At 34.5% G+C, this 25,650-nt stretch overlaps 1 protein-coding gene across 3 annotated transcripts in view; it reads left to right on the top strand.

The window, feature by feature from the left end:
• The window catches only part of LOC143229700 (pleckstrin homology domain-containing family G member 5-like), a 202,633-nt gene that overhangs the window by 131,516 nt on the left and 45,467 nt on the right, over window positions 1–25,650 (top strand). For all 3 annotated transcript variants that reach the window (XM_076462414.1, XM_076462412.1, XM_076462413.1), the window contains 2 exons: window positions 3,955–4,046; window positions 20,683–20,819. In XM_076462414.1, the coding sequence (XP_076318529.1) occupies window positions 3,955–4,046; window positions 20,683–20,819 (229 nt within the window). The remainder of the gene's footprint in view (window positions 1–3,954; window positions 4,047–20,682; window positions 20,820–25,650) is intronic.

The raw sequence follows: 25,650 nt of genomic DNA, 5'->3' as shown, positions 1-25,650 counted from the left end.
TGTGTTCAATGAGCCAGCAGTTACCGCAAGTAACCTTTACCCAAACAAAGGAGTAGTGCATATTAATGATGTTCTGACATCCAGTGTATAAGGATGTCACTGCGTAGAAGTGTTGAATATCTACATGAAAATATAGAAAAAAATACATGAATATATTCTATTATAGATGTATTCTAAATTTTTTTATAGAAAAGTGAAATTTCAATTGTGTTTGTAAAACAATGTATAAGTAACTGTAATCGTATTAAATTACAAGTTTTTTGATATACACTATCGCCGGAAATATAGTACTACTATTGTTGTTTTTTCTAACAATAAATCTTGCATACTATCATGGTTGTCAGAAACTATTTAAATAACACGGTTTTATATTTGAAAAAATGTATGCTTTTAAACCTAATTGCTTCAATATACATTAGTTTTCAATATCTTTCTTTTTGTAAGGTTCAAAGACTTAATGTTTGAGGCTTCTTCATAATCAGTTCTACAGCTACCTCAAAGAATATACGGACTGGAAACGAAACGTTAAAGCATTCGCCCTCATACTTTGGCCTTGCATGCCAAGTTTCGTTCCGCTAGCTTGTGGATAGCAATATGAATAACATTTTAAACAAAGCGCCACCTATTTATTACACATACGGATTCGGCGACCCTTAAAATATTCGCCTAGACCCCCATTATGCTTGGGTGACCTTCTGTGTGCGTTCTAAGCATCCGTCCCTTCACAGGAGGTTATGGTACAGATGCGCCTGCCAAATTTGATACTAGTTCCAAAACTGTGTCAGCACAATGGTACAAAGTTATTTTCTACATAATAATCTGCATGTAACAACGCCAATAAAACAAATATCCAACGTAATAGCAGGACATTAGATCGTAATTGCAGATTCTGGCAGATTCCTGGCTGAAACGACAAATCTGGCTCCTCTAGTATTCCGATGGTGGGACCAGATACGCACAATCAAGTGCCAGATTCACTCTTAGACCCTTATTGTGCCTGAACGTATCTTTCTGGAGCAATTTAACACCTCCTTGTTCTCTTTGGTAGAAGCCACACCGTGCAGGTAAGAATATTACAGGGCCATCCGAATTTGTCTGCCACATTTAGCTCTGCTAACTCTATATCTCTGAGAGAAGTTAGCGAAGCATATATACATGTAAAGATGTAAGCTAAATGTGTATATGATTGTCAGATATTTTGTTTCTTTGTTGAATTTTATTCAAATATACTTGGCCACCAGCTGCGTTAGCCACCCCTAGTTTCGAAGGGATAGACTAGAAGATAGGTAGCGAGTAAACAATGCTACCCACAAACTTTTAGGCTACTCTTTTTTCATCGAATAATGTAATTTATCATTACATTATAACACAATGACTGACAGAAAGAGCATGTTTGGTGACAGATTTAGATCCCACAACACGCGAATTGCTAGTTTAGTAACTTATTCACCAAGCCTTACAGATTGTTTTTACGTTAAAGTTTAAGCTAACTTAAATATACGTTTAACACACATCTAATACTGTGTTGTAAATATTGGCAGTTGTTTTCCGTTTTAGTTTTTCGGATATTCGCGCAAATTTACTGAAAGGTTGTCTGCACCAGCTTTGTTCCCTTCTTTTAAACCCGACATCTCTCAGACTACATACATCTGGCTGAATAAATAGGGCTCTTGGTAACCTTTTGGTGGAACGTTTTGATACACAGATTTATACGTTTGCTATAAAACACTGGTCGGCAGATTTATACTGCTTTTTTCTCATCAATTTCGTTTCTATGTAGGTGAAACAATGGATATATTGCCCTACTGATCTGTTATTTTGTAAAAAAAAAAAGTCATTTAAAACAACTTACTTGTTTTTCAGGGAATAAACTATAAATGTTGTCATAGTTACCAGAAACTAAATAAACGTTCTTTTTATACTGTATAGAAAAATAACTTTTTTTTTTTTATTGGTAGTTAACAATTCTCATCATAACAAGTAACACCTGGTGGTGAGGGCTCTCGACTCACAATCTCAGGGTCTCAAGTTCGAATCCTCGTTACCGAATATGCTCGCCCTTTCATCCGTAGGGGTATATTGATATGAAGGTCAGTCCTATTATTCGTTAGTAAAAAAGTAGCCCATTGACTGGCGGCGAGTAGTGTTGATTAGCTGCCTTCCCTGCAATGTATCACTGCTAAAGTTTGAACAGCTAGCTCAGATAGTCCTTATGTGTCCTTGCGCGATGTTCAAACCATAATAAGTAAGGATTTTTATTTGAAAATATCCTATATTTAGCTTTCAGTAATTCAGTCAAATAAAAAACAACTGATACGTAGCAATGACATTATTGATTTTTACCGAGGAAATTTATTTTGACGGTTTTCATTGTTTAATAGATTTCTTTGTTTATTGCGCAATTTCGAACACACAAAGCTGATTTGCAAAGGTCGCTAAAGTAAATTCCAAACATTGAATAAAGGCACTGCTGTATGTATAAAGCAAGTAGTTCTGGTATTTAAAGACGTGATTGTAAGATAATCTTGTTGCAATTTTCGAACAATGATAACCCATTTGTCATGGCCTGTTTTCGTAACAAATTATTGCGACACACAATGCAAGTTATAAATGAAATCTAGTATTGTGTCGATTAGCTCTAAAGATAGACGTTATTTAGTTTCATAAGAAACAGAAGATAGCAGAAGAAGCGTAAGTACTGACCGAGTTTTTGTAATAATGTGGTAAATCATATCGTTCCAAGTAAATCGTTTCACATAAAAATGATGTTTTCAGTTGTATCGAAGTATTTTAGGTGTTGTATACACATCACGTGTTGTGTCCAATTTGTGTTTAGAAACAATGGCTGACTTGTTCTTTATGCGCAGGTCTCTTCTTGTACTTGAACACACAAGAATTGAGGCGAGGAAGAAACAGTAACAGTGATTAAAACTGACTGAATTACCAGTTCTATGAACAATGTCCAAATTACTTGACGTAGGTATTTAAAAAAAAAACACGAGGAAATTTCTTTTAAAAACATTTACTCCAAAAATTCAGTTTTCGTAACATTTTAATTTTTATCTTTAAATAAAAATTTCACGATCTAAATTGAAACTCCTTGATATACCACATTCATAATTACACTGATGAGAAACGTAATCTCTGCCTTTTTCTCTCCCTTTCTCTTTTCGCCTTCAGTTTCTCTCACACATCTTGATGCAGCTGCCTTTTTCATTCATCATGTCTGCCATTTCTTAACTCAGATTCTTGTGTGAGTATTTCGGTTCATCTAACTCTTTCAGCTTCAAGCCTTACTGTTCTTGTTTGTTTGTTTTGAATTTCGCGCAAAGCTTGTTTTGTTTGTTTTGTTTTTGAATTTCGCACAAAGCTATTCGAAGGCTATCTGTGCTAGCCGTCCCTAATTTAGCAGTGTAAGACTAGAGGGAAGGCAGCCAGTCATCACCACCCACCGCCAACTCTTGGGCTACTCTTTTACGAACGAATAGTAGGATTGACCGTTACATTATAACGCCCCCACGGCTGAAAGGGCGATCATGTTTGGCGCGATGGGGATGCCGTGCCTCGCGCAAAGCTACTCGAGGGCTCAAAATATATGAAAGTGAAAACAATGTTAAAATTATCTGCGGTAATAATGTTCTTATGTCCTCGTTCTAGTATCCTTACAGATAAATTCAAAAACCGTTAACGTCATTAGAAAGAAGTTAAGCCAAATACGCAACAGTTCATTGAATTAAAACAATAATCTTGATATATAATACTCCATAATTCTGTTGCCATACAGGTACAGTCAGTCGGTAATAAAGAAAAAGTTTAATGAATACAATACAATATTTAAGAGACTCAAGATCTTGTTACACATACAATTTTTAGTTATACTATCAGATATTCATTAGTTCTTTCACTTAGTAGCTGGTTAAGATATCTTATGGTTTGTTTTGTGTGTGTGTGCAGATATCAAATCAAGATTACTTCAGTGTTACGTTTGATCTGCCAGATGATTCCGAATACGAGATTTTACCTGCCACCAAAGGAAACACTGTACGGTAAGCTATACTTCATACAGTAAATATCTTTACATTAGATTAATAAATCCAAAAACTATGCCGATATTAAAAAGATAGTTTTACCTTTTGTTGAATCTCTCATATGTTTATTTGTTTTCTATACTTATAAAGTGTATAAGGTATTGTGTTTATTTCCATGAACGTATTCTATTACTCATTAATTATTACTTATTTTCATGGAAGTTGTTTTTCTTGCCATTCGTCCATTTTATGATTTTGTTGTAGAATTTGTAATCTAAATTTTAAACTCGTTGATGTGTTTAAAGATTGTTATTAAAATTTGAGTCTTATTTCAAACCTCAAGCTGACTAGTTATAAATGCAGTAGTTTTACTTTTAATAAAACCATCATGTTTTTATCACGAAATTCCAGTCACTTATAAACAATGTTTGTTCTAAAGCTAGAAATATACTTCAAAACCTTTGGAGGAACGGTTAGGGTGCTCAACTTGTAATCTGAGGATAGCTGATTCGAATCCTCTTCACACCAAACATATTTTCCTTTTCAACTGTGGTGGCATTTTGAGTGTGACAAGCAGTCACACTAATCGTTGGTAAAAAGAGTAGCCCAAGACTTGGCGGTGGGTGGTGATTATTAACTGCCTTGTCTATAGTCTTGCGCTGCAAAATTAGGGATGACTAGCTTAAATAGCACTCGTGTAACTTTGCGTGAAATTCAAACCAAACCTAATAACGAGGTTATAATAATAATACCAACAATCAATCGTAACTCACCAAATGCTTTGTACAGAGTGAGTTTCTGTTAACTATGAAAAGCAGTTTGTTCACATTTTAACTTTCGTATTCTCATCATGAATACACTACTGACTTCATTGATGTAAGATCATTAACTTGACCGTTGATACCTTAAGTATAAAACACAAGAAATTAACGCTAGTTTGATTATTAATACCTTAAGTATAAAACACAAGAAATTAACTTTAGTTTGATTATTAATACCTTAAGTATAAAACACAAGAAATTAACGTTAGTTTGATTAGTTAGTTAGTTAGTTAGTTATCACCATTAGATTCCATCAAGGAACATAGGGCCGCAATCGTTTGCGGATTCTTCAACAGGTATTTAAGTGAGTAGGTTGGTAGCCCACTGCACCGAGCCGTCCCTAATTTAGTAGTGTAAGACTAGAGGGAAGGCAGCTAGTCATCACCACCCACCGCCACGAGAAATTAACGTTAGTTTGATTATTAATACCTTAAGTATAAAACACCAGAAATTAACGTTAGTTTGATTATTAATACCTTAAGTATAAAACACCAGAAATTAACGTTAGTTTGATTATTAATACCTTAAGTATAAAACACCAGAAATTAACATTAGTTTGATTATTAATACCTTAAGTATAAAACACCAGAAATTAACGTTAGTTTGATTATTAATACCTTAAGTATAAAACACCAGAAATTAACGTTAGTTTGATTATTAATACCTTAAGTATAAAACACCAGAAATTAACGTTAATTTGATTATTGACACCTTAAGTATCAAACAGATTAATGTTGGTTTGATTGTCGATACTCTAATTGTTGGCACAGAACAAAAAACCGATGACCAAATTATCTTTAAGTGTTTTTAAGGTGTTAACATCTTTTACAATCTAGCGAAGTATGATTGTATTTAATAATATTATAAGATTAACGTTAGGCCTGTTATATTTTGACATCACCGTCTTAGTCTAACAACTTAGAGGTTTTCAAGAATTAGAAGGAAATATAATAACTATTCCAACCACACTGTAATCGTCATATCCTTTGTCAACGTCACGTTTCACTCCATCCAGAGCTGTTCCAGTCGGCTGGGATACAACGATAAATATAATTTAATTATTTTCGTTTCACTATAAAACGTAAAGTATCAATACCAAATATTAGTTTGTTCACAGTTGAATTGTTACCGTAAACTGACGTAAGTTCGGCCACAGATACTTAGTTTGGTTTGTTTTGAATTTCGAGCAAAGGTACACGAAGGGCTGTCTACGCTAGCCGCCCCTAATTTAGCAGTGTGAGACAAAAGGGAAAGCAGCTAGTCATCACCGCCGACCGCCAACTATTGGGCTACTCTTTTACCAACGAATAGCAGGATTGACCGTCACATTATAAAGCCCCCACGGCTGAAAGGGCGAGCATGTTTGGTGTGACGGAGATTCGAACCCGCGACCCTCAGATTACACAGTCGAGTGGTTTAGCCACCTGGCCATGGCGGGCCTCATAGATAATTAATCGTTGCTGTAAACACATTTAAGTTAGGATGATAAAGAAAACATTTTAGGGGAATTACATTAGCAAACAGATTTTCTGAAAATATCATATTTTGCTACACATATGTTTTTCATGACTGCCTTGTGTTCGTTACTTACAGAAACACTAAAGAATGATTTAAAATAGATTGTGTTGGAAATTGTACTTTAACTATCAGATCCATTTTCAATGATATACCTTCCACTTTTTACTTCTTTACCAGGTGTATTGTTTTTTACACTCACGTGATTATGAATTCGAAGTATAGTTTAATCAGTGAGCCACATAATATATAAAGACACACATATGTCTGTGTGTATGTTAGGTGTTCATGCATGAAACATATATAAATGACATTTCATGGTTTCTCTTAGAATTTTTTGATCTTCATAATGATCCAAGAATTATTGTAAAAAAGTCAAAAACAGACGCTATGATAACTGCTAATTAATGATTTCTCAGGTTTAGCTACGGTATAATTTTAGCACTTTATTAATTTCTCATGAAGAGTAAATTAACTACATAAATCAAAACTTAAACCTTAATTATAATTTAACGAAGCTAATTATATATAATAAACTGACTAACCATACGTAATATCATAAAGTAACGCTTGAGAAAACTAAAACCTATAATGAAAGAATTAGTTATTTGCCCTTGAGGATTGGTTTGGTTTGTTTTGGATTTTGTGCAAAGCTACATGAGGGCTATCTGCGCTAGCCGTCTTAGGCAACTATTTTATTCCAAATTTACTGCGTGCTAGGAATCTAGGAATCAGAAGAGGAGGTAACAAGTTGGATTACATGCTGCTGTGCCTGTCAGCAGTCAGGGTATCATCAATTTTGTGTTCATTTTCAACATCATTGGCCATGCGGAGCCTCTCTCTGCACTTTAGGATATTATTCATTGTAATCCCAATAATATCTCAAAAAGTTTGTGTAATTTGGGAGTCTTATGTTAGTTTAAAATCCATATAATAAGCTAACAATGCAAAATAATGTTTATAAGTAATAAACTGCTAATATAAAAATAATTTTGCACAAGTATTTTAACATAATAGTGAATAATACGGAGAAAACAAATTTTTAAAGAAAACGTAGTAATGAGGTCAAAGATATAATAATAAACTGATAATGTTTTAATACATCATGTCTGAATTTCAGTATGCATATTCTAGAATTGGGCTAACAAAAACAATCAAATTACAAATATTATTTCTGTTCATAAGAGTTAAAGATAGATATGTACTCCATAGTGTTACTAGAGTCTGGAGCACATTATGTTTGACTTTCATCCAATAGTGTCTCCAAATCCTTCTGCTTTGAAAAATAAGGAAAGAAGTGTATGCTGTAACTGTGCACTCAGGCAGATCCTACAAATTCTTTGCTAGTTTTAGATCTAGGGAAAGCAGTTAGTCATCACCGCCGACCGCCAACTATTGGACTACTCTTTTACCAACGAATAGTGGGATTGACCGTCAAATTATAACGCCCCCACGGCTAAAAGGGCGAGCATGTTTGACGCGATGGGGATGCGAACCCGCGACCCTCAGATTACGAGTCGCACGCCTTAACATGCTTGGCCATGCCGGGTCCTATTCGTTGGTAAAAGAGTAGCTCAAGAGTTGGCGGTGGGTGGTGATGACTAACTGCCTTCCCTCTAGTCTTACACTGCTAAATTAGGGATGGCTAGCGCAGATAGCCCTCGTGTAGCTTTGTGCGAAACTCAAAAACAAACAAACAAACAAACAAAAATAATTCAAGAAAAAACGAATTACGAGAAATTAACTTATCCTCGTATGATAACCTTTCCTTCCTAGGTATCATTCTATTATCTCTCCTTTTAACCCTTTCCCACAGTTCAATGTCCTTTTTGGGGTAAGGACTCAAAGACTGACCACAATACTGCGGACTCAGACTGCTAAAAACTGGGTTTCGATACCCGTGGTGGGCACAGCACAGACAGCGTATAATGTAGCTTTGTGCTTAATTTCAAACAAAGAAACAAAGAGTGCATCTTAAAAACACCTGTTACATTCTCTATCTGCTTAGGGTATGGAATGGTTGAAAAGGGGGTTATGACTGGAAGTGTTATTTTGATGAAAACATGCCCTATTAGCCTCGTTTCTAGAGTGGCATCCTTCTTGATTATATCACTTACTGTAGCCTTGGATACGTAGACTGCTTTTGCCACTGATTTTCAATTGTTATAGGACGCTACACTTTGCTTACCATGACTGGATTTTAATATGTAATAGTTATTTTTCTGGATTGTCCTGATCTTGATTCACATTACATTATGTTACAACGCCATTAAATTTAAGGGATATTCTGATCAGAGAAATTTTAAATTCCCAATATTAATATATGTTTATTATTTGAGTATATAAATATTTTGAGTCGGAAAGGGTTGCTACATATATATTTTCTAAACGAGAAATTTTCTTTGGCATAACTGTACCTACGAAACGCCAAGTAATATCAAAATGTAGTTCTGATGTATGCCATTGAATCGAACTGTTTTTTTGTAGATATGGTAGCTGCTACTTGACTTACTGAGTTGCATATTGAAGTCAGTATAGTAATCTGTACAATCGAATAAGCGAAGAAAATGTTATTTATACTGTCTGTGCCAATGTAGCCAGCAGTGTGACAACCAATACAGAAAACGGTAAATAACTAAAATCAAAAGTTTATACATCCGATGGCATCTGAGGTCTTACAACTTTAATTCAGAGTTCGATCACTACGGTGGGCACAAGACAGACAAACCATTCTGTCGCTTTGCTCTTCACAACAAACGAACAAAGCAAATATTAATAGTTTCTTTGTTTTGAATTTCGCGCAAAGCTACACGAGAGCTATCTGCGCTAGCCGTCCCTAATTTAGCAGTGTAAGACTAGAGGGAAGGCAGCTAGTCATCACCACCCCCCACCAATTCTTGGGCTACTCTTTTATCAACGAATAGTGGGATTGACCGTGACGTTATAGCACCCTTACGGCTGAAATGGTGAGTATGTTTGGTGCGATGGGGATTCAAACCGACAATCTTCGGATTACTATTTTAGTAACTCAACCACCTAATCATGCTGGGCCTGCAAATATTAACAGCTTTTAATCATATTTCAACGCATAAACATGTTATTCACGTATCCACAAAACTGGCATCATTTACAAGTACACAAAACAAGTTGTCGGTCCTGTAAACTTTCTAAAGGAACATTCTGTTTCAAGAATTATTAAACAAATGTAAATCTTATACAGGTAAAAAGATTTAAAAATATTCCATTCAGAGCAATATGGTCAGGCTATTGGTCAGCCGTTAGCTTGCCCAACTTTGAATTCAAAGACTTATGCCGTGAAATCCCACTCTACCCTTTGGGACTGTGGTGCATGATAAGAGTGAAGGTCAAATCACATTTTCAGATTAGAGTATCCCGAAATGTGGCAGTGGAAGATGTTGATTAGCTGCTTCCCCTCTGGTATGAGGCTATCACATCCGGTTATCCTGAAAAGAGTTTGGGGAGGGAGGTGCGAGAATGAAACTGGAGCACTTATCTGAAAATAACCAGCTATAAATAATCAGAGAATAACACAGGAGGCAGTTCCATCTAATTTTATTGTTATTTTTATCACCCAAGAATATTTCTAATAAAAAGAATGAATTCAACGTTCTGGACACAGTATTCTTTAGATTGTCGAAAAGCAAACACTAACTCAACACTCAAAACATAGAACTTAAGGAACTGCTGAAAGACATGCGCAGAAAAGATATATAAAAAGATACCTCATATAAAGCAAAAATTATTTGATTCTGACAATTTGGCACACGGCGGTTGAAGAACGCAGGGGCAAATATATTAATAGTTTCCCCCATGCAACATTAAACAACAAGAATATTCAAAATGTAAAAAAGTAATGCATCAGCTTAATACACAAAACAACTCATAGCGAGTACAAAAAAAAATCATTCTCTAATGTTAATCCAATGCATGAAACCTATTTCTAGGGATTAGACACTGAAATGTATGTGATATCTTATCACAGTTAAACATCCTCTTATTCTAGTTTGGAAAAACGTTCTTCCCAAATAAGCTCAATAGAGACTTAGAATTTTACTTTAAATAGGGCTTCTAGTTTAGTGTAGTTAGGAGGCTCTCAATTTAAAATAATTTCTCTATTCTACACAGATTTTTCTTGACTGATAAGTGAGACCGCTCGGCATTCATAGTGTTATACACAAAACCATCGGCTGACGTTAGATTGTAAGCCACATATTTAAGATACCTAACCTCCCTCTTACCTCATAATGTTGCAGTCTTGAATAATATTCGGCACACAGCAGCTAATTGATTGCAAGTCCTTAACGAGATGTTCTTATTACTCGTTTGTAAACGAAAGTCGAGATCAGATTTGAAAGGCCTAATATTTAACACGATTTTTTTATATTTTACCTTTATTGAAGTGTGTATACCCTTTATCCTTCATAATAAGTGTGGAAGTTAATTGATAATAAATAAATACAAAGAAGAGAAAGTAAGATATAGTTACTCGGAACAGAATACGAGTGACGCAGTTTTAATAGCGGAATACGTTCCGCTGACGGCATAAAGAGGAAGAAATAAAATGGTATGTCAAATCAGGACAAATTTATAGAGGGCATTGAAAATTGCATTCTAAATGACATTTTAATGCATCTGAGGTAGACAGCCAGGTCAGAATTCCAAGGATTTAGGTATATCCGTTCCTGATTTTGTGTTACTAACTAGAGGGAAAGTAGCACTCGCTGTCACAGAAGCTTTGTCCTCCATCTTGAACAGAATAAAGAGCTGACAGTTTGTTTATAACAAGTTCGTAAGCTGAAAATGCGTGGTATATTCAGCTCGTCACGTCTAGAAGTTCAAAATTTCCAAAACGCTAATATTAATAAAGCTAGTATTAGATATTAGAACCATATTAGTCGAGGTGATCATTTGTTAAAACGAAACGCTAGCCTTAGTTGCGTAACGATCTTTTACGCATTGTTTTGTGATGAAGAACAAGTTTTGGATGCAGCTGAAGAAGAAAAACCTTCATGATTATAAACAAACGTTTCTGATTTATGTGTAAAGCTGCCTATGAAACCCAATGATGATTAGGGCTTATTATTTAAGTTGATAAATTACAAGTATATCCATCCAAATTTCATGTAATATTCAATAGGTGTCGCTTGATTTTACAACATAAACACAACTAGTCTTAACGCTTATTATTAAAATAAACCCAAAGTTAACATTAACAAAATAACAGCGAGTTTACTTTAATAAAAGACCTTCAATAGGAACAGGATAAGTTTACTGAGTTACAAATCTAAAATCTAGGCTTTTATTCCCTGTGGTTGACAGAACAGATTGCTGAACAACGAATGAACCAAACTGGTAAAAATTGAAAAACAGTTATATTAATTGATATCAATTAACTTTTATTAAAGTTTGTTTTTGTTATAGGAAAGCCACATTAGGCTATCTGTTGGAAACCAGTTTTCGATACCCATGGTGGGCAGAGCACAGATAGCCTATTGTGTAGCTTTGTGCTTAACTTCAAACAAACAAACAAAAAGAATACGTCACAAAAGCATGTCAGTAGTCTGTTATTGAAGTTCTTGATCTAAGTATAAAAATATACGACTGTTTGAAATAAAACGGACTTTAAAGGAAATACGACAAAAATTGGCGAACGTTCCAAAGCAGACTTATCTGTTTTATTCAGATATGTTTTTGTGCATCGACTGATTCAGTATGTCATTTTTCAATATTTTTATACAGATCAATATGTTTGATTAACAAAACGTAGACTAATTATTTTATTGTTTAATAAAGTATAATCTTCTGTACTTGAAACTTTCCGTACTTTTGTGAAACTTATTAAAGAAGTAAGATTGATTGGTTTGAACTTCGCGCAAAACTGCCCGAGGGCTATCTGCGCTAGTCCTCCCTAATTTAGCAGTGTAAGACTAGAGGGGAAGGCAGTTGGTAATCATCACCCACCGCCAACTCTTGAGTTACTTTTTTACCAACGAAAAGTGGAATTGACCGTCACATTATGACGCTCCCACGGCTTAAAGGGCGAGCATGTTTGGTGTGATGGGGATTTGAACCCGCGAACCTCAGATTGCGAGTCGAGTGCCTTAAACACCTAGTCATGTCAGGGCTAAGAAGTAAGATCAAACTTTCTTTGATGCATATATAATATTTGGTATTTGAAACATATTAGTAAAAACATTTTCAATTAGTAGGAGAACAAGGTATTAGTAGGAAAAAAGAATAATGAAAAATAAAATGTAATTTAAAAACCATTTCCGATTTCCGAAATTTTATTTTGTGGATGCGAATCGAGAGTTAATATTCTGTATGATAATTAGATTAGCTGCATGTATTCACGTGCTGAAATGGTCTGTATGCTATGAATCTGCGAAGAAATGAAACCTGGATTTTTGCTATTGTAAGGCCATATACCTCCGATGAATATCATTAAAATGAAACGTTAGCCACGTGACAACCTTGTCGAGTTACAGTTTGATGAAGAAAGGCCTGCAAGTGTGGGAATAACCATTTGATTTCATATCTCGAATACGTGATGAATCAAAACACAACTAGTCATAAAATGTATTATGAAAATAAACAGAAAGCTAAAACGACAACGTGATGAGAGCAAATTTGCTTAATAAAATATACTAGAGTAGCAGAACGTTTAGTAAAGCGTTTTTCATTTCTTATACATTTGATGTGGTTATCGTGAAGCTCAATGTTGTACAGTAGGCTCTCTGTTTTCTGCCCACCACAGGTATCGAAATCAGAGTTTTAGCGTCGTAAGCCTGTAAACATGCCGCTCTAGCCAATGGGGTATTTGTTTTTTATCGGAAAAAGAAAACTGTTCAGTGACTTTTGTTATAATCATCAGTAAACGCATTTTCGTGAAAATTATCTCATGGATGTTATTACCACGAAATGGTTGATTTCCTATAATATTCAAGAAATTGTTTTTCATAGTATAAATTCCACAGAAATACAGTCTCTTGAAGTAGAGTTCTTACGTAACAATTAAATGTTTTTACTTTTATAATGTTCTCACAACTTAAAATACAGAGTATATTCAATGCATCACATAATACAACCACCACGAAAAACAATATGCTTTCTTTAATAAAAATATTTGAACTTTATTTTGTTCACTCGATATAATTCAAAGACCCTTGAAATAAACGTTGTCTATTCAACTGGTAACTAGATTCTTTCTCTTCATACAAGATGCTGAGCTGAACAACTTTTCTCTCAATTAACAATAAAGTTTATTTATGTGTAACTTCTTCTCACCAGAATCAGATCATCAGAAGTCAACTTTTTTGTGTCTTTTGAATTATGTCAGAATAAAGTAGATGTTATTTGACTTCATCGATTGGGAAATAATCTTTTTTTTCATGATTTTAGGCCCGTCATGGCTAGGAGGTTAAGATACTCGCCTAGTAATTTGATGTCGCGGGTTCGAATCCCCGTACACCAAACATGTTCGCTCCTTTCAGCCGTGGGGCGTTATAATGCAACGGTCAATCCCACTACTGGTAAAAGAGTAATCCAAGAGTTGGCGGTGGTGATAATGGCTCCCTCTAGTCTTACACTGCTAAATTAGAGACGGCTAGAGCACATAGCCCTCGTGTAGCTTTGCGCGAAATTCTGAAAACAAACAAACTTTTCCGTGTTTTCACCATAAAATGAAAAGAATGCTCAGATTCTTAAGAAGGAATATGTTTTTGTTGTTGTTTTGCATTAGTTTCAACCAATAAAACAATACCTTGAAAACTCTTATTACCTCTATTTACCTGTCGTATATCATTTGTTTTACTTTTATTGAATTTGGAACTGAGTTTGATATTTAGAGAGTTTGTCATTGTAATTCTGAAAGATTAAAATACTAATTAGATACTAAATCATTTCAGATATTTAAGTTAACTTTCTGCAAACTTCCTACAGCTTCTTGGCAATTATTCTCAGAAATGGAAGAATGACTCAGGATATCTGGAGACAGACACAATATCACACTCGATAATGCCATTGGTATTATAGGTTTTAGCATTACGATATTATTTTATTTGACTGCAGAGCTATCTAATGATTGATCCAATATATCCCTGCTTGTACTCGGGGCACGTGAGAGCATATTCAGCTAGCGAAATATTTATAGGACGTTTTTCATTTTATGTTGAAGAGTCCGTTTACCTTAGACTGTTTTGAATGTTAATCGAACTTGTGGTTATAGGTGTTTGATAATTTTTTATTAACCGTGTATAAAGTAATGTCTAAATAACGTTTTACTAATGTATCAGTTTTCTTTGGGATGTCTAATAATAACAGAGGGCGCGTTTAGATTTTCAGTTTTGGTCTGCATTATTCTAGTTAGAAACGACGACGGAAAGCAGAATCTTCTAAATTTGGTTTGGTTTGTTTTGAATTTCGCGCACAGCTACACGGGGCTGTCTGTGCTAGCCGTCTCTAATTTAGCTGTGTAACATTAGAGGGAAGGCAGCTAGTCATCACCACCCACCGCCAACTCTTGGGCTACTCTTTTACTAATGAATAGAGGGATCGACCGTTACGTTATAACGGCCCCACGGCTGAGAGGGCGGGCATTTTGGTGTGATGGGAATTCGAATCCACGATCCTCGGATTACGAGTTGAGTGCCCTAACCATCTGGCCATGCTGGACCATATTTCTTCTAAGAATTTCTTTCCTGTACTCAGCTTCCGGTTTTGAATTCCTGGTATTTTGAACATTGAGAATAGTAGGTTTTTAAAGTAAAGCTGGTTACAACATTATTTAGCAAACCTATAACAACAGGTTCAGGTCGCAAACAAGTTCGTCATTCAGACCTCTCAGCTTCTTGCGTACATGTGAAGAATTATACATTTCATTACAATAAAACATGCAATAAATATACATGAAGTATTTTTATTTAAATATATAAAAAACATAAGATTTGTTTCATCTAACGTCACCACAGGGTCAGGTTAATTAGCAACCATGGTTACGATAAACCTCTTACGTTGGAACAAATTAACTAGAATCTTTATTCCATAAATTTGACGCTACGAAAAATAACTTTGAGTTCAGTCTATGTTAATAAACTAAAAGGTACGTGGAATTAGTTTGTTATGCTCAGAGTCTGACATCAGTATCCGACATGAATCAAAACGAGAACTAGCTTCGTGAGAGGATGAAGAAAAACATATATATATCTTGAGATCACAGTATGGATAATGATTGAGAGTACATATTTTTTGTCTTTTTATTTTTTTCTGTTCAAAATGAAAGGATGGTAAAGGAATATGTGTTTTCTATTACTTATATTATCTAAAACCAGCAGTAAGCTTCGGTATGAGTGTGCTTTAATATCATTCCCTGAAGAGTGCCATTTACAGAATTACTCGGAATGTTAACTGTGCTAATAAATGTGAACAACCACCATGGAACTATTCTCTATCCCATTCATCTCATTTATATTGAATTTGATAATCAACAATTAGTTTTAAGTCATCAACATTTTTACATTTAGATATTCAGTAATTTATTTGCTCAAGAAATTATGTTTATTTAAATACCCGAAGTTTTATTACACACCAAAAGATGTGTTACAGTTATCCTGTTGACTGCGGTGGTTCTGAACGCGCGTGGAGGTTTTAAAAGCCGAATACCGTCTATGGCTCATTCGCATTCAACGGAGACAAATCGTATCCTATGCTGTGTAACTACACTCGTAATCCAAGGGTCGCGGGTTCGAATCCCCGTCACACATTAAAATGCTCGCTCCTTCAGCCGTGGGGACGTTATAATGTGACGGTCAACCCTACTATTCGTTGGTAAAAGAGTAGCCCAAGAGTTGGCGGTGGATGGTGATGACTAGCTGCCTTTCCTTTAGTCTTACGCTACTAAATGAGAAACGGCTAGCGCAGATAGCCCTCGAGTAACTTTGCGCGAAATAAAAAACAAAACAACACTCCTATTGTGCGAATTAGCAGTAATGGGTTATTTGTGATTTTGTTAGTCGTGAAAAATGTACTTGAAGACAGCGTTTTCTCGATAAGGAAGCAAATACCAAACTATCTTATTATATCTTTGTGATCTAATATTAGCTTGATCTACGGCTAACCAACAGAATATATCTTAGTAAATACAGATCAATATTCAAATATGTAAAGCAGAAATATACCCAGGGTCTAGCTCAAGGTGTTACACAAAATGATTATTGAGTATAATTAACTGATAAATATTGAGAACACTCTTCATGTAAAATAGTTAGCATAGGGACACTATCGTCATCATATTCAAAACACCTTTTTTAAGGTTTTAATAATGGTTCGTAAAATACTCTTTGTGTAACAATAACGTCAGGTTTTGACTATGGGCTAGGATTGTTTTACACTAGGTGTCTGTGGTTTGTTGGCGATAAATGTCAACAATAAACGGACAGCACGCAATCCACTTGTTTAAAATAATATTTCAAACAAGCCAAATGTATGCACAAAAGTTTATTCACTACTTGTTATTAAAGTTGTATCTAAAGCTTTAAATATTTATCTTTTATTGTCAAAGTTCTATGCATTCTTGTTGAGTTACTTTAGAACTTACTTCACAAGGCGAATTATTTTTCTCTATTCTACTTTTAATAACACAAGCTGCGATAGATGCTTACGTTACGTTAACCCTTGGGCTACAACAGTTGTATCCAGAACTTCTAATAATTGTATTCTTTTCGTCACAGTCCACACAGACACGTTCAGTTGCATTAGAATATATTTAACAAAATAAATTATACTCCTTTATCTCTATTATTACAATATTTTAAAGTGAGTTTCACGGTGGTTTTGTAATAACTAAAAATTAAGCAGTCTAACTTTACTTTCATTAACTTAACGTCCTTTTCTTAACACAGTTTGCATACACTTGGTCGTCTAACGCTTTCTGACTTAGTTTCTTTAAGTATAATTATTTCTCACTTAACTTGCTTTCTTGACTCCCTTTCTGTATTTGTACGTATTTATAATACGCGACAGAAAAATCTAGCCTTCTAGTAACAACAGTATTACACATAACAAGAAAAACTCAAAAGCTTTGACGTCGATAATATTAGAAAAGCATACTATAACAATTAAACTACATACACAAAGGATGACTCGCACAGAGGTACACAACGAAACTTATGAAAACCATCGCTTTTAAAGTAATCAACTTTTAAAACTCTTATTATACAAACTAAATACTCATTAAATAATAAATGTTAAACTGAAAAGTCTTGTATATCCGACAAATAACTTTGCATGACGACACTAACTCCATATGGTTTATCATTTTCAGAACACTTTTTAATGAGTTTTTAAGTATTTCCATTTGAATTTGTTAGTTATGTCTTTCAGGAATTCCATTGCATCAACTGTTTTTTATATGAAACATTTTCATGATAGTTAACAGATAAACTAATGCAGTGTAATGGGGTTAAAAAATGCCTATATTTTAGCTGGCCCGGCATGGCCAAGCGTGTTAAGGCGTACGACTCGTAATCTGAGGGTCGCTGGTTCGCATCCCGGTCGCGCCAAACATGCTCGCCCTTTCAGCCGTGGGGGCGTTAAAATGTGACGGTCAATCCCACTATTCGTTGGTAAAAGAGTAGCCCAAGAGTTGGTGGTGTGTGGTGATGACTAGCTGCCTTCCCTCTAGTCTTACACTGCTAAATTAGGGACGGCTAGCACAGATAGCCCTCGAGCAGCTTTGTGCGAAATTCCAAAAAAACAAAAAAAAACAAAACAAATTATTTTAGCTATATAAGTTGGGATAATAATTTATTCATTAACTTCATTTAAGCTCACCACAATAATTGAAGGAAATTCTGTCCATTCCATTAAAGCCTAGGATTCTTTTATGATAGTTTACAACACATGCAAACACACAAACAACTGTTCCACCAACTTTTAAAAATGATTTCGTGGTTAATTTTCCAAAATGGTCTCCATAAAGGTATTGTAGTAACAAATTACACGTTTGTAAGTATATTATACTATTCACAGACACTCTTGGGTACGCCTAAGAACACTTAACCATAATGTTATTCAATAACCGATGTGATCAATTTGATTTTCTTTGACTCTTTCTGGAAATATATTGATTTTTTTCAGGTTAAACTATAAACCAACTTGTATGTTTCTAAAAAAAATTAGTCGTTTAACAATATGATTAAACGTCTTCGCTCTCAAAATTGTCATTTACTCCCGCGCGTCAATTTCTGTGTATTAACCTCACCATAACACTTACATACATAACCTGATTTAACTGCTAAATGTTTAACTGCTTTTGAAATTTGGTAAATTAACGAATAGAAACAATCTATAACACAATAAAACTTCTTGGATAAAAACACCAAGGTAAAATATTTTATGTGTAAAAAAGTATGCTTATTTTTTAAATTATTTGAGAGAAAAATAATTGAGAAATCTCCCTTATTAAGTTTTCACTCGTGTTAAAAACTTTTATATTATAATATCCTGGAGCAAGGTGTATTGGAGCTTTAAGGTATAAAGTTAGGTGAATAATATTTTCATGTCAAAACACAACATGTAGATGGTTAAGCCTCAAAGTAAATAATGGCTTAAATCTTTATAGGCTGCTAATAGGTTCGTTCATTATGCTTTATGGGATCCAATAAATAATACGGAACGAAGTAAAAAAGAAATTTTGTGTAATCAACTTCCGGATTACAACCGCTTACGGAACCCGCGCTAACTTTACTTAGTAAGGCTTATTCGAATATGTTGGGTTATTAAACAATGTCAGATAAAATCCTGAGTTTTGTTGCATATGTAACGATCAAACCCAGTTCATAATTAAGCTTTACTCGAAGAGAATTATTAAAGTTTATTGAATACTCATACAATGGCGAACTTTTTTATTCCGTTCTTGTACTTTACTTTTTGATTTCGCAACTCTTGTAAATTTAAGTGTTTATTAAGGTATATCGTTATTATAAATATTGTAATTATGTATTATTGATGTGATAAAAGTATAAATATTTAATCACCTTCGACGTATAAGGCGTTTAAACGATAAAATACAAGGCAATATTGATTTGCGCATTTTGGTTAACTGAAACAGACTCAGTTTTGTAATATTTTAAACATCAACTGCTTAAGAAATAGATCACATGGCATATCTTCAACTCTACAATAGAAAATACCTTGTTCATAACAAGGATGACGATGGACTCCACGTGGACTTTAAGTCAGTAAAGTCTGACATATCATAGTTGCTTGAGATATGTTTTGTCACTCTTTATATCCTATAAAGTTGTACTTTATTACACTTCTCACTATCAGGTTGTGAGTGTTTCAAAGAAAGTTATATTATACGTGAAACATGCAGCTAAAAATCTAATTATAGTTCACCATAATGTATGCACACAGCTTTCACACTTATGAAATTACAATTTAACAAACTAAATTCTATCATCTTCCATTTCCAACACGCATGAATTAAAGTAAAACTCAACATCTTCTTAAGCCTAAAGCTTTAGAACATTTATGCATGCATCAGTGACTCGCACAGATTTTTATAACAATGATCTGTCAAAGTTCTAAACTACGTTTACCTCGTAACATACAGAGCTATTAGTTAGTATCTTATAGCTAACAGCAAAATCCCTTTCTTTTGGGCCCGGCATGGCCAGATGGGTTAAGGCGTTCAACTCGTGATTTGTAGGGTGCGGTTCGAATCCCCGTCGCACCAAACATACTCACCCTTTTAGCCATGGGAACGTTATAATGTGACGGTAAATCCCACTATTCGTTGGTAAAAGAGTAGCCCAAGAGTTGTCGGTGGGTGGTGATGACTAGCTGCTTACACTCTAGTCTTACACTGCTAAATTAGGGACGGCTCGCGCAGATAGCTCTCGTGTAGCTTTGCGCGAAATTCACGAACAAACACTTTCTTCTATGTTGCTTTCTCTATCAAATTATTGAATCAGGTACCTTGTAATAGGTATTATTTCATAAATTTTTAAATTTCTGGAAAGTTACACTATAATAGTTATTATTTATTGAGATTTTTGTATCTTTCACATTTGCTAATAAGTACTGGTTTTGTATTTTTAACTTTTAAGATAGTTATTTTGTAATATATAATGTGTTCTGTGGTTTCTAACTTTCATAACGACTACTTCTAATAATTTATTTCGTAATAAATATTCTATTACTGCAACTGTACTGTTTCTTGAATTTTCTAGATTTTAAGAAAATTATCTTGTAGTTAATTATGCCTAAAATGACTTTGTATCTTGTGCTTTCAGAGATGTTCTTCAGGGAATTCTGGAGAGACGAGGTCTTGATATCCATAATGTGTCTGTTTACGTCGACGCTTCCTCCAGTCCTCTTCCACTGAACTTCGATACATCTAGACTAGGAGGAACTCATCTTTTTATCAAAGGTAATTGTCTTACATTTATACGTCTAAATTCTAGTTATTGTTATTATTATTTTGTTTTCACTTTTCGGGAAATTTTGAGAATCTTGTCCCATATATAAATTGTAACTAATCACAGTATTATAGAATTTTCTCTCCCAACAAGCGAAAAACGACAAAGCTTATTTATTTCACAGATTTGCAAGCATTGAATAATTTACCACAAAACAAATAGGATTTCCTAAACGGTTTTAAGAACTACTAATCATATATGCAGATATCTTAGTTCAGAAAACGGTATAAATAGACTCACTGTAAGTTAAGTATACCTTAACCAAACATAGGATCGTTGAATAGGTTTTCCATTTGCATGAAAGTCCTTGCAATTGTGTTTTTTTAAATTTGAGTGTATGAATTTTGCGATTTAATCTGCAACATGTTTAAAACAGGGCAAACTGTGTATCAGAAATCGTGTACTTTTTTATCCAGGTAACGGAATATAATTTGTACTTAGTAATAACCAATTTTCTTATAATTTTCAACATTTTTGTAATTTTTTTCCATAAAACTATGAACATTTTATTTTTTTACATTCTATTTATGCATAGCATAAATTTTAATTTAGAGATATATGATTGTTGTATGTATTTTTTTTATGAAGGAATTATTTTGTTTTAGTGTATTTATATATATATATAAATATATATTTCGCAAGCTATTCAGAAGTTATTGATAATAAATTATCTTTTTTTCACCTCAAAATTGAAGGCTTCTGTAGACCCGGCATGGCCAGGTGGGTTAAGACATGCGACTCGTAATCTGAGGGTCGCGGGTTCGCATCCCCGTCCCACCAAACATGCTCCATTTTAGCCGTGGGGGCGTTATAATGTGACGGTCAATCCCACTATTAGTTGATAAAAGAGTAGCCCAAGAGTTGGCGGTGGGTGGTGATGACTAGCTGCTTTTCCTCTAGTCTTACACTGCTAAATTAGGGACGGATAGCGCAGATAGTCCTCGTGTAGATTTGCGCGAAATTCAAAAAACAGACAACACAAAAGTCTCTAGTCCCCTTTAATCTTTTTATCACATTTGCACGAAACACACAACAGCGTTGGCTATATTTATATATATGCAAATATATATCAATTATTTTAAACAAGTTGAATTTTTTAGACAATAATGATGAATAAACATTTACAACATTCTGAGACATTTCTAAATTAATGTAAATAATAATATAAAAAAGCTGATTTAAAACATCTCGTTTTATGTTGCGTAGCGAAAGTAAACTATTACAGGGGAAGTTTTAGAAATCCTGATTCCTAGTTCTAACTAATCGATAAACGAGTAAAGCGAACTTAAGTGTAATCAATCAGTCCTTGAACTTCTAGAGTAGAGAGTATGAGTAAAGCGAACTTTAGTGTAATCAATCAGTCCTTGAACTTCTAGAGTAGAGAGTATGAGTAAAGCGAACTTAAGTGTAATCAATCAGTCCTTGAACTTCTAGAGTAGAGAGTATGAGTAAAGCAAACTTTAGTGTAATCAATCAGTCCTTGAACTTCTAGAGTAGAGAGTATGAGTAAAGCGAACTTAAGTGTAATCAATCAGTCCTTGAACTTCTAGAGTAGAGAGTATGAGTAAAGCAAACTTTAGTGTAATCAATCAGTCCTTGAACTTCTAGAGTAGAGAGTATGAGTAAAGCAAACTTAAGTGTAATCAATCAGTCCTTGAACTTCTAGAGTAGAGAGTATGAGTAAAGCAAACTTTAGTGTAATCAATCAGTCCTTGAACTTCTAGAGTAGAGAGTATGAGTAAAGCAAACTTTAGTGTAATCAATCAGTCCTTGAACTTCTAGAGTAGAGAGTATGAGTAAAGCGAACTTAAGTGGAATCAATCAGTCCTTGAGGTTCTAGAGTAGAGAGTAGGAGTAACGCTTTAAGTAGAACAAGTTAGTCCTTCTAAGAGTCGAGAGTTTAATTTGGTTGTTTTTAAGCGCAAAGCTTTACAAAAAATAACAATATAATGGGCTTTATGTGTGATAGACTCGTTCCCAATTGTTATTTACCAAGATACACGGTAGTATGTAGTGCAGACAAAACAACCTGTTTCCTCGGTTTAGATACTATTTTATTAACAAAATAAGATGGAGATTTTATCAGATAATCGAAAGGTTGTACTTTACCAGGTAGGTGGTCCATTTTCTCATTTAATGATGTGTCATCATTAGCTTTGAAGTCTCTCAAAGATATTACCTTTGGACAAAACATGTCTCCAATTTGTGATAAGATTAAGAGAATTTATCAGAAGCATGATCGATTCTGTCATGACCTTGACTGTTACTGGTCAACCAGACAAGTGCATTCTCGTACGCTTCACATTCTACCATGAATGAACTGGACAGCCAGCTCGTGTCTGTAAGCCCTTCTAACTTTAAATATTCACGCCTTTACATGACTCCTGCCAATGCAGTCACATATTTACTGACTGAACTATCCATTTCTATTATCTTTACTCATATATTCATTCCATGACTTTGGCTGTTTTGACTAATCCCGCACACTTGCTGCCAATATTTGTTGTGTTTAATTTAATGTTATCTTATTGTGAGCCCATTCAATATTATTGATTTTTTCTAGTGACTGTATATCTCCAGTACATTTTCCTCTCCCTCGTTGACACATGGCTTGAATAATTTAGCTTTTATTTTACTCCGTCTGTTCTCTCTCACAACTGCTAATATAGTGTGTGAGGTACAGTTTTGGTTACTCTGAATATTACTTGGCTATATAGACTTATTTTTCTTGTAGTGATGCTATTCTAGCTAAACCAGTAGTTCAGCTGTCACGGACTGTTGGTTTGCTGTTTCTGTTGCTGTGCTGTTTTCGTGGCTAAGTTCTGCATTCTTCGTAACTTGACAGTTTCGTTTCTGATGCGTAAAAGTGGATTTCATATTCTTGCTTTCATCAAATTGATGATCTCTTATGTTACACTATTTGGATTACAACATATATGAGAAGGATAAATCTTCAATGGTGTTTCTCTTAAATGATCATTATAGGGATACATTTTCAATCTGTAGTCCATCACGACACCATGAAAAGTAGCAGAGCTTTTATGGACATCAAGAGAGAGGTGTCTGTGTGAGATAAAGCAGCCAATATTTGACAACTTTATCTGATCAGATGGACATTTTGTATCTATAATCCACTGGCAGAGACTTTTACTCGTTTGTTGCAGAGTATCCAAAATTTCCACAAGCATGTGCAACATGTCTCTAACAATTATATCATCAGCATATATGGTGTCCCTCCGGGACCATTCAGTATGCTACCCAGACCAGATTGGTTTACACTGAAGAAGCCAAGACTAAGTTGGTGGGTCATTATGGCAAGACATAGATGGTTTAAATATTTACAGATCTCCAGCTGACAGATTATTTAAACTTACAGCACGTGGTATCCAGCATAGACAATATCTTAGAGCCTTTATCCTCTAGATTAAAGTGCCTCTAGGTCAAATATTTCAAACCTATCGTGCCATGATATCTGCATACATTGTTGGACGCTGGGTGCACCTTTCTTAACATTTGAAGTTGTGGACCTTTTTGGCGTTGCCCTTCCTGTTTACATATATATAGTATGATCAGATGTTATAGGACTGAAGGCAGTGTTGAACTATCACACGATATTCAAGATTAAATATTTGAAAGTAGGGTATTATTATTCATTGATTTTTGATTTTATAAGAAACAGTAAAAAGTCATAAGATAACTTTCAGATGTCGTTACATGATTTTCTTCAGTAGTTATTGTATCTCGGAAGGAAATACTTCCTATATAAAATTTTAAGAGCAACTGTGATAAAGCAAAACTATTGAATTCAGCATACTTCTGTTCAGTGTGATGATCATGTGGGTCGTAGTTCACTGAATGGAAAACATTATTAGCTTTATTACATTAATTTCTTGTTGGGTTAATTATTCTTCAGTTCTATATAGCCCCCCACGGTAGTTGTTTCTTCCAATATTTCCTCATCTCTAATATGAACCTGAAACCTCTAGCACTACAGGAAAGTGTTCTACGAACTGGGTTAAAAGACTAACTTTCTCGAATTTGTTAATGTTTCACTTTTCATCAGCTCAAAGTGTATACAGTTCTATATAGCCTGAAGTGACAAAGTAACAAGGAAAGGTGGAAGTCATATAGTTTTGCCTAAGATTTAGATTAGTGCTTCTAAATTGGGAAAATGAGATCAGAATCAGGGAGAATAAGAATGGCAGGTTAAATATTATCAACTATACACTTAATTGAAGAACAAAAGAGTCACTAGTTATTATTATTTATTCTAGTTGTAGTTTGACAAATACATTTAGTTTATGTTGTATTCATCATATTTATAGTTTAACGTATATTTTATTCATAATAAAGAATTTTGTTTGTTTGTTTTTGGTTTGTTTTTTTGAATTTCGCACAAAGCTACTCAAGGGCTAGCCTTCCTTAATTTAGCAGTGTAAGACTAGAGGAAAGGCTGCTAGTCAACACCACCCACTGCTAACTCTTGGGCTACTCTTCTACCAACGAATAGTTGTATCTACCATCACATTATAACGCCCCCACGGCTGAAAGGGCGAGCATGTTTGATGCGATCGGGATTCGAACCCGCGATCCTTAGATTACGAGTCGAACGCCTCAACCCACCTGGCCATGCCGGGTCGAAGAATTTTGCTTTTCAGTTTAGTACTTGTCTTTTTTTCGAAATAATGTGAGTGAACTATTGTGAAAAACTTGTAAAGATGAATGCTGTTAGAAAAATTTGAGAAGCACTGATCTAGAAGCTAGTGTAATATTATTGATCAA

Source organism: Tachypleus tridentatus, chromosome 10 (assembly GCF_004210375.1).
Source record: "Tachypleus tridentatus isolate NWPU-2018 chromosome 10, ASM421037v1, whole genome shotgun sequence".
Lineage (NCBI taxonomy): Eukaryota > Metazoa > Arthropoda > Merostomata > Xiphosura > Limulidae > Tachypleus > Tachypleus tridentatus.
This window is presented reverse-complemented; position numbering and strand designations above follow the sequence as displayed.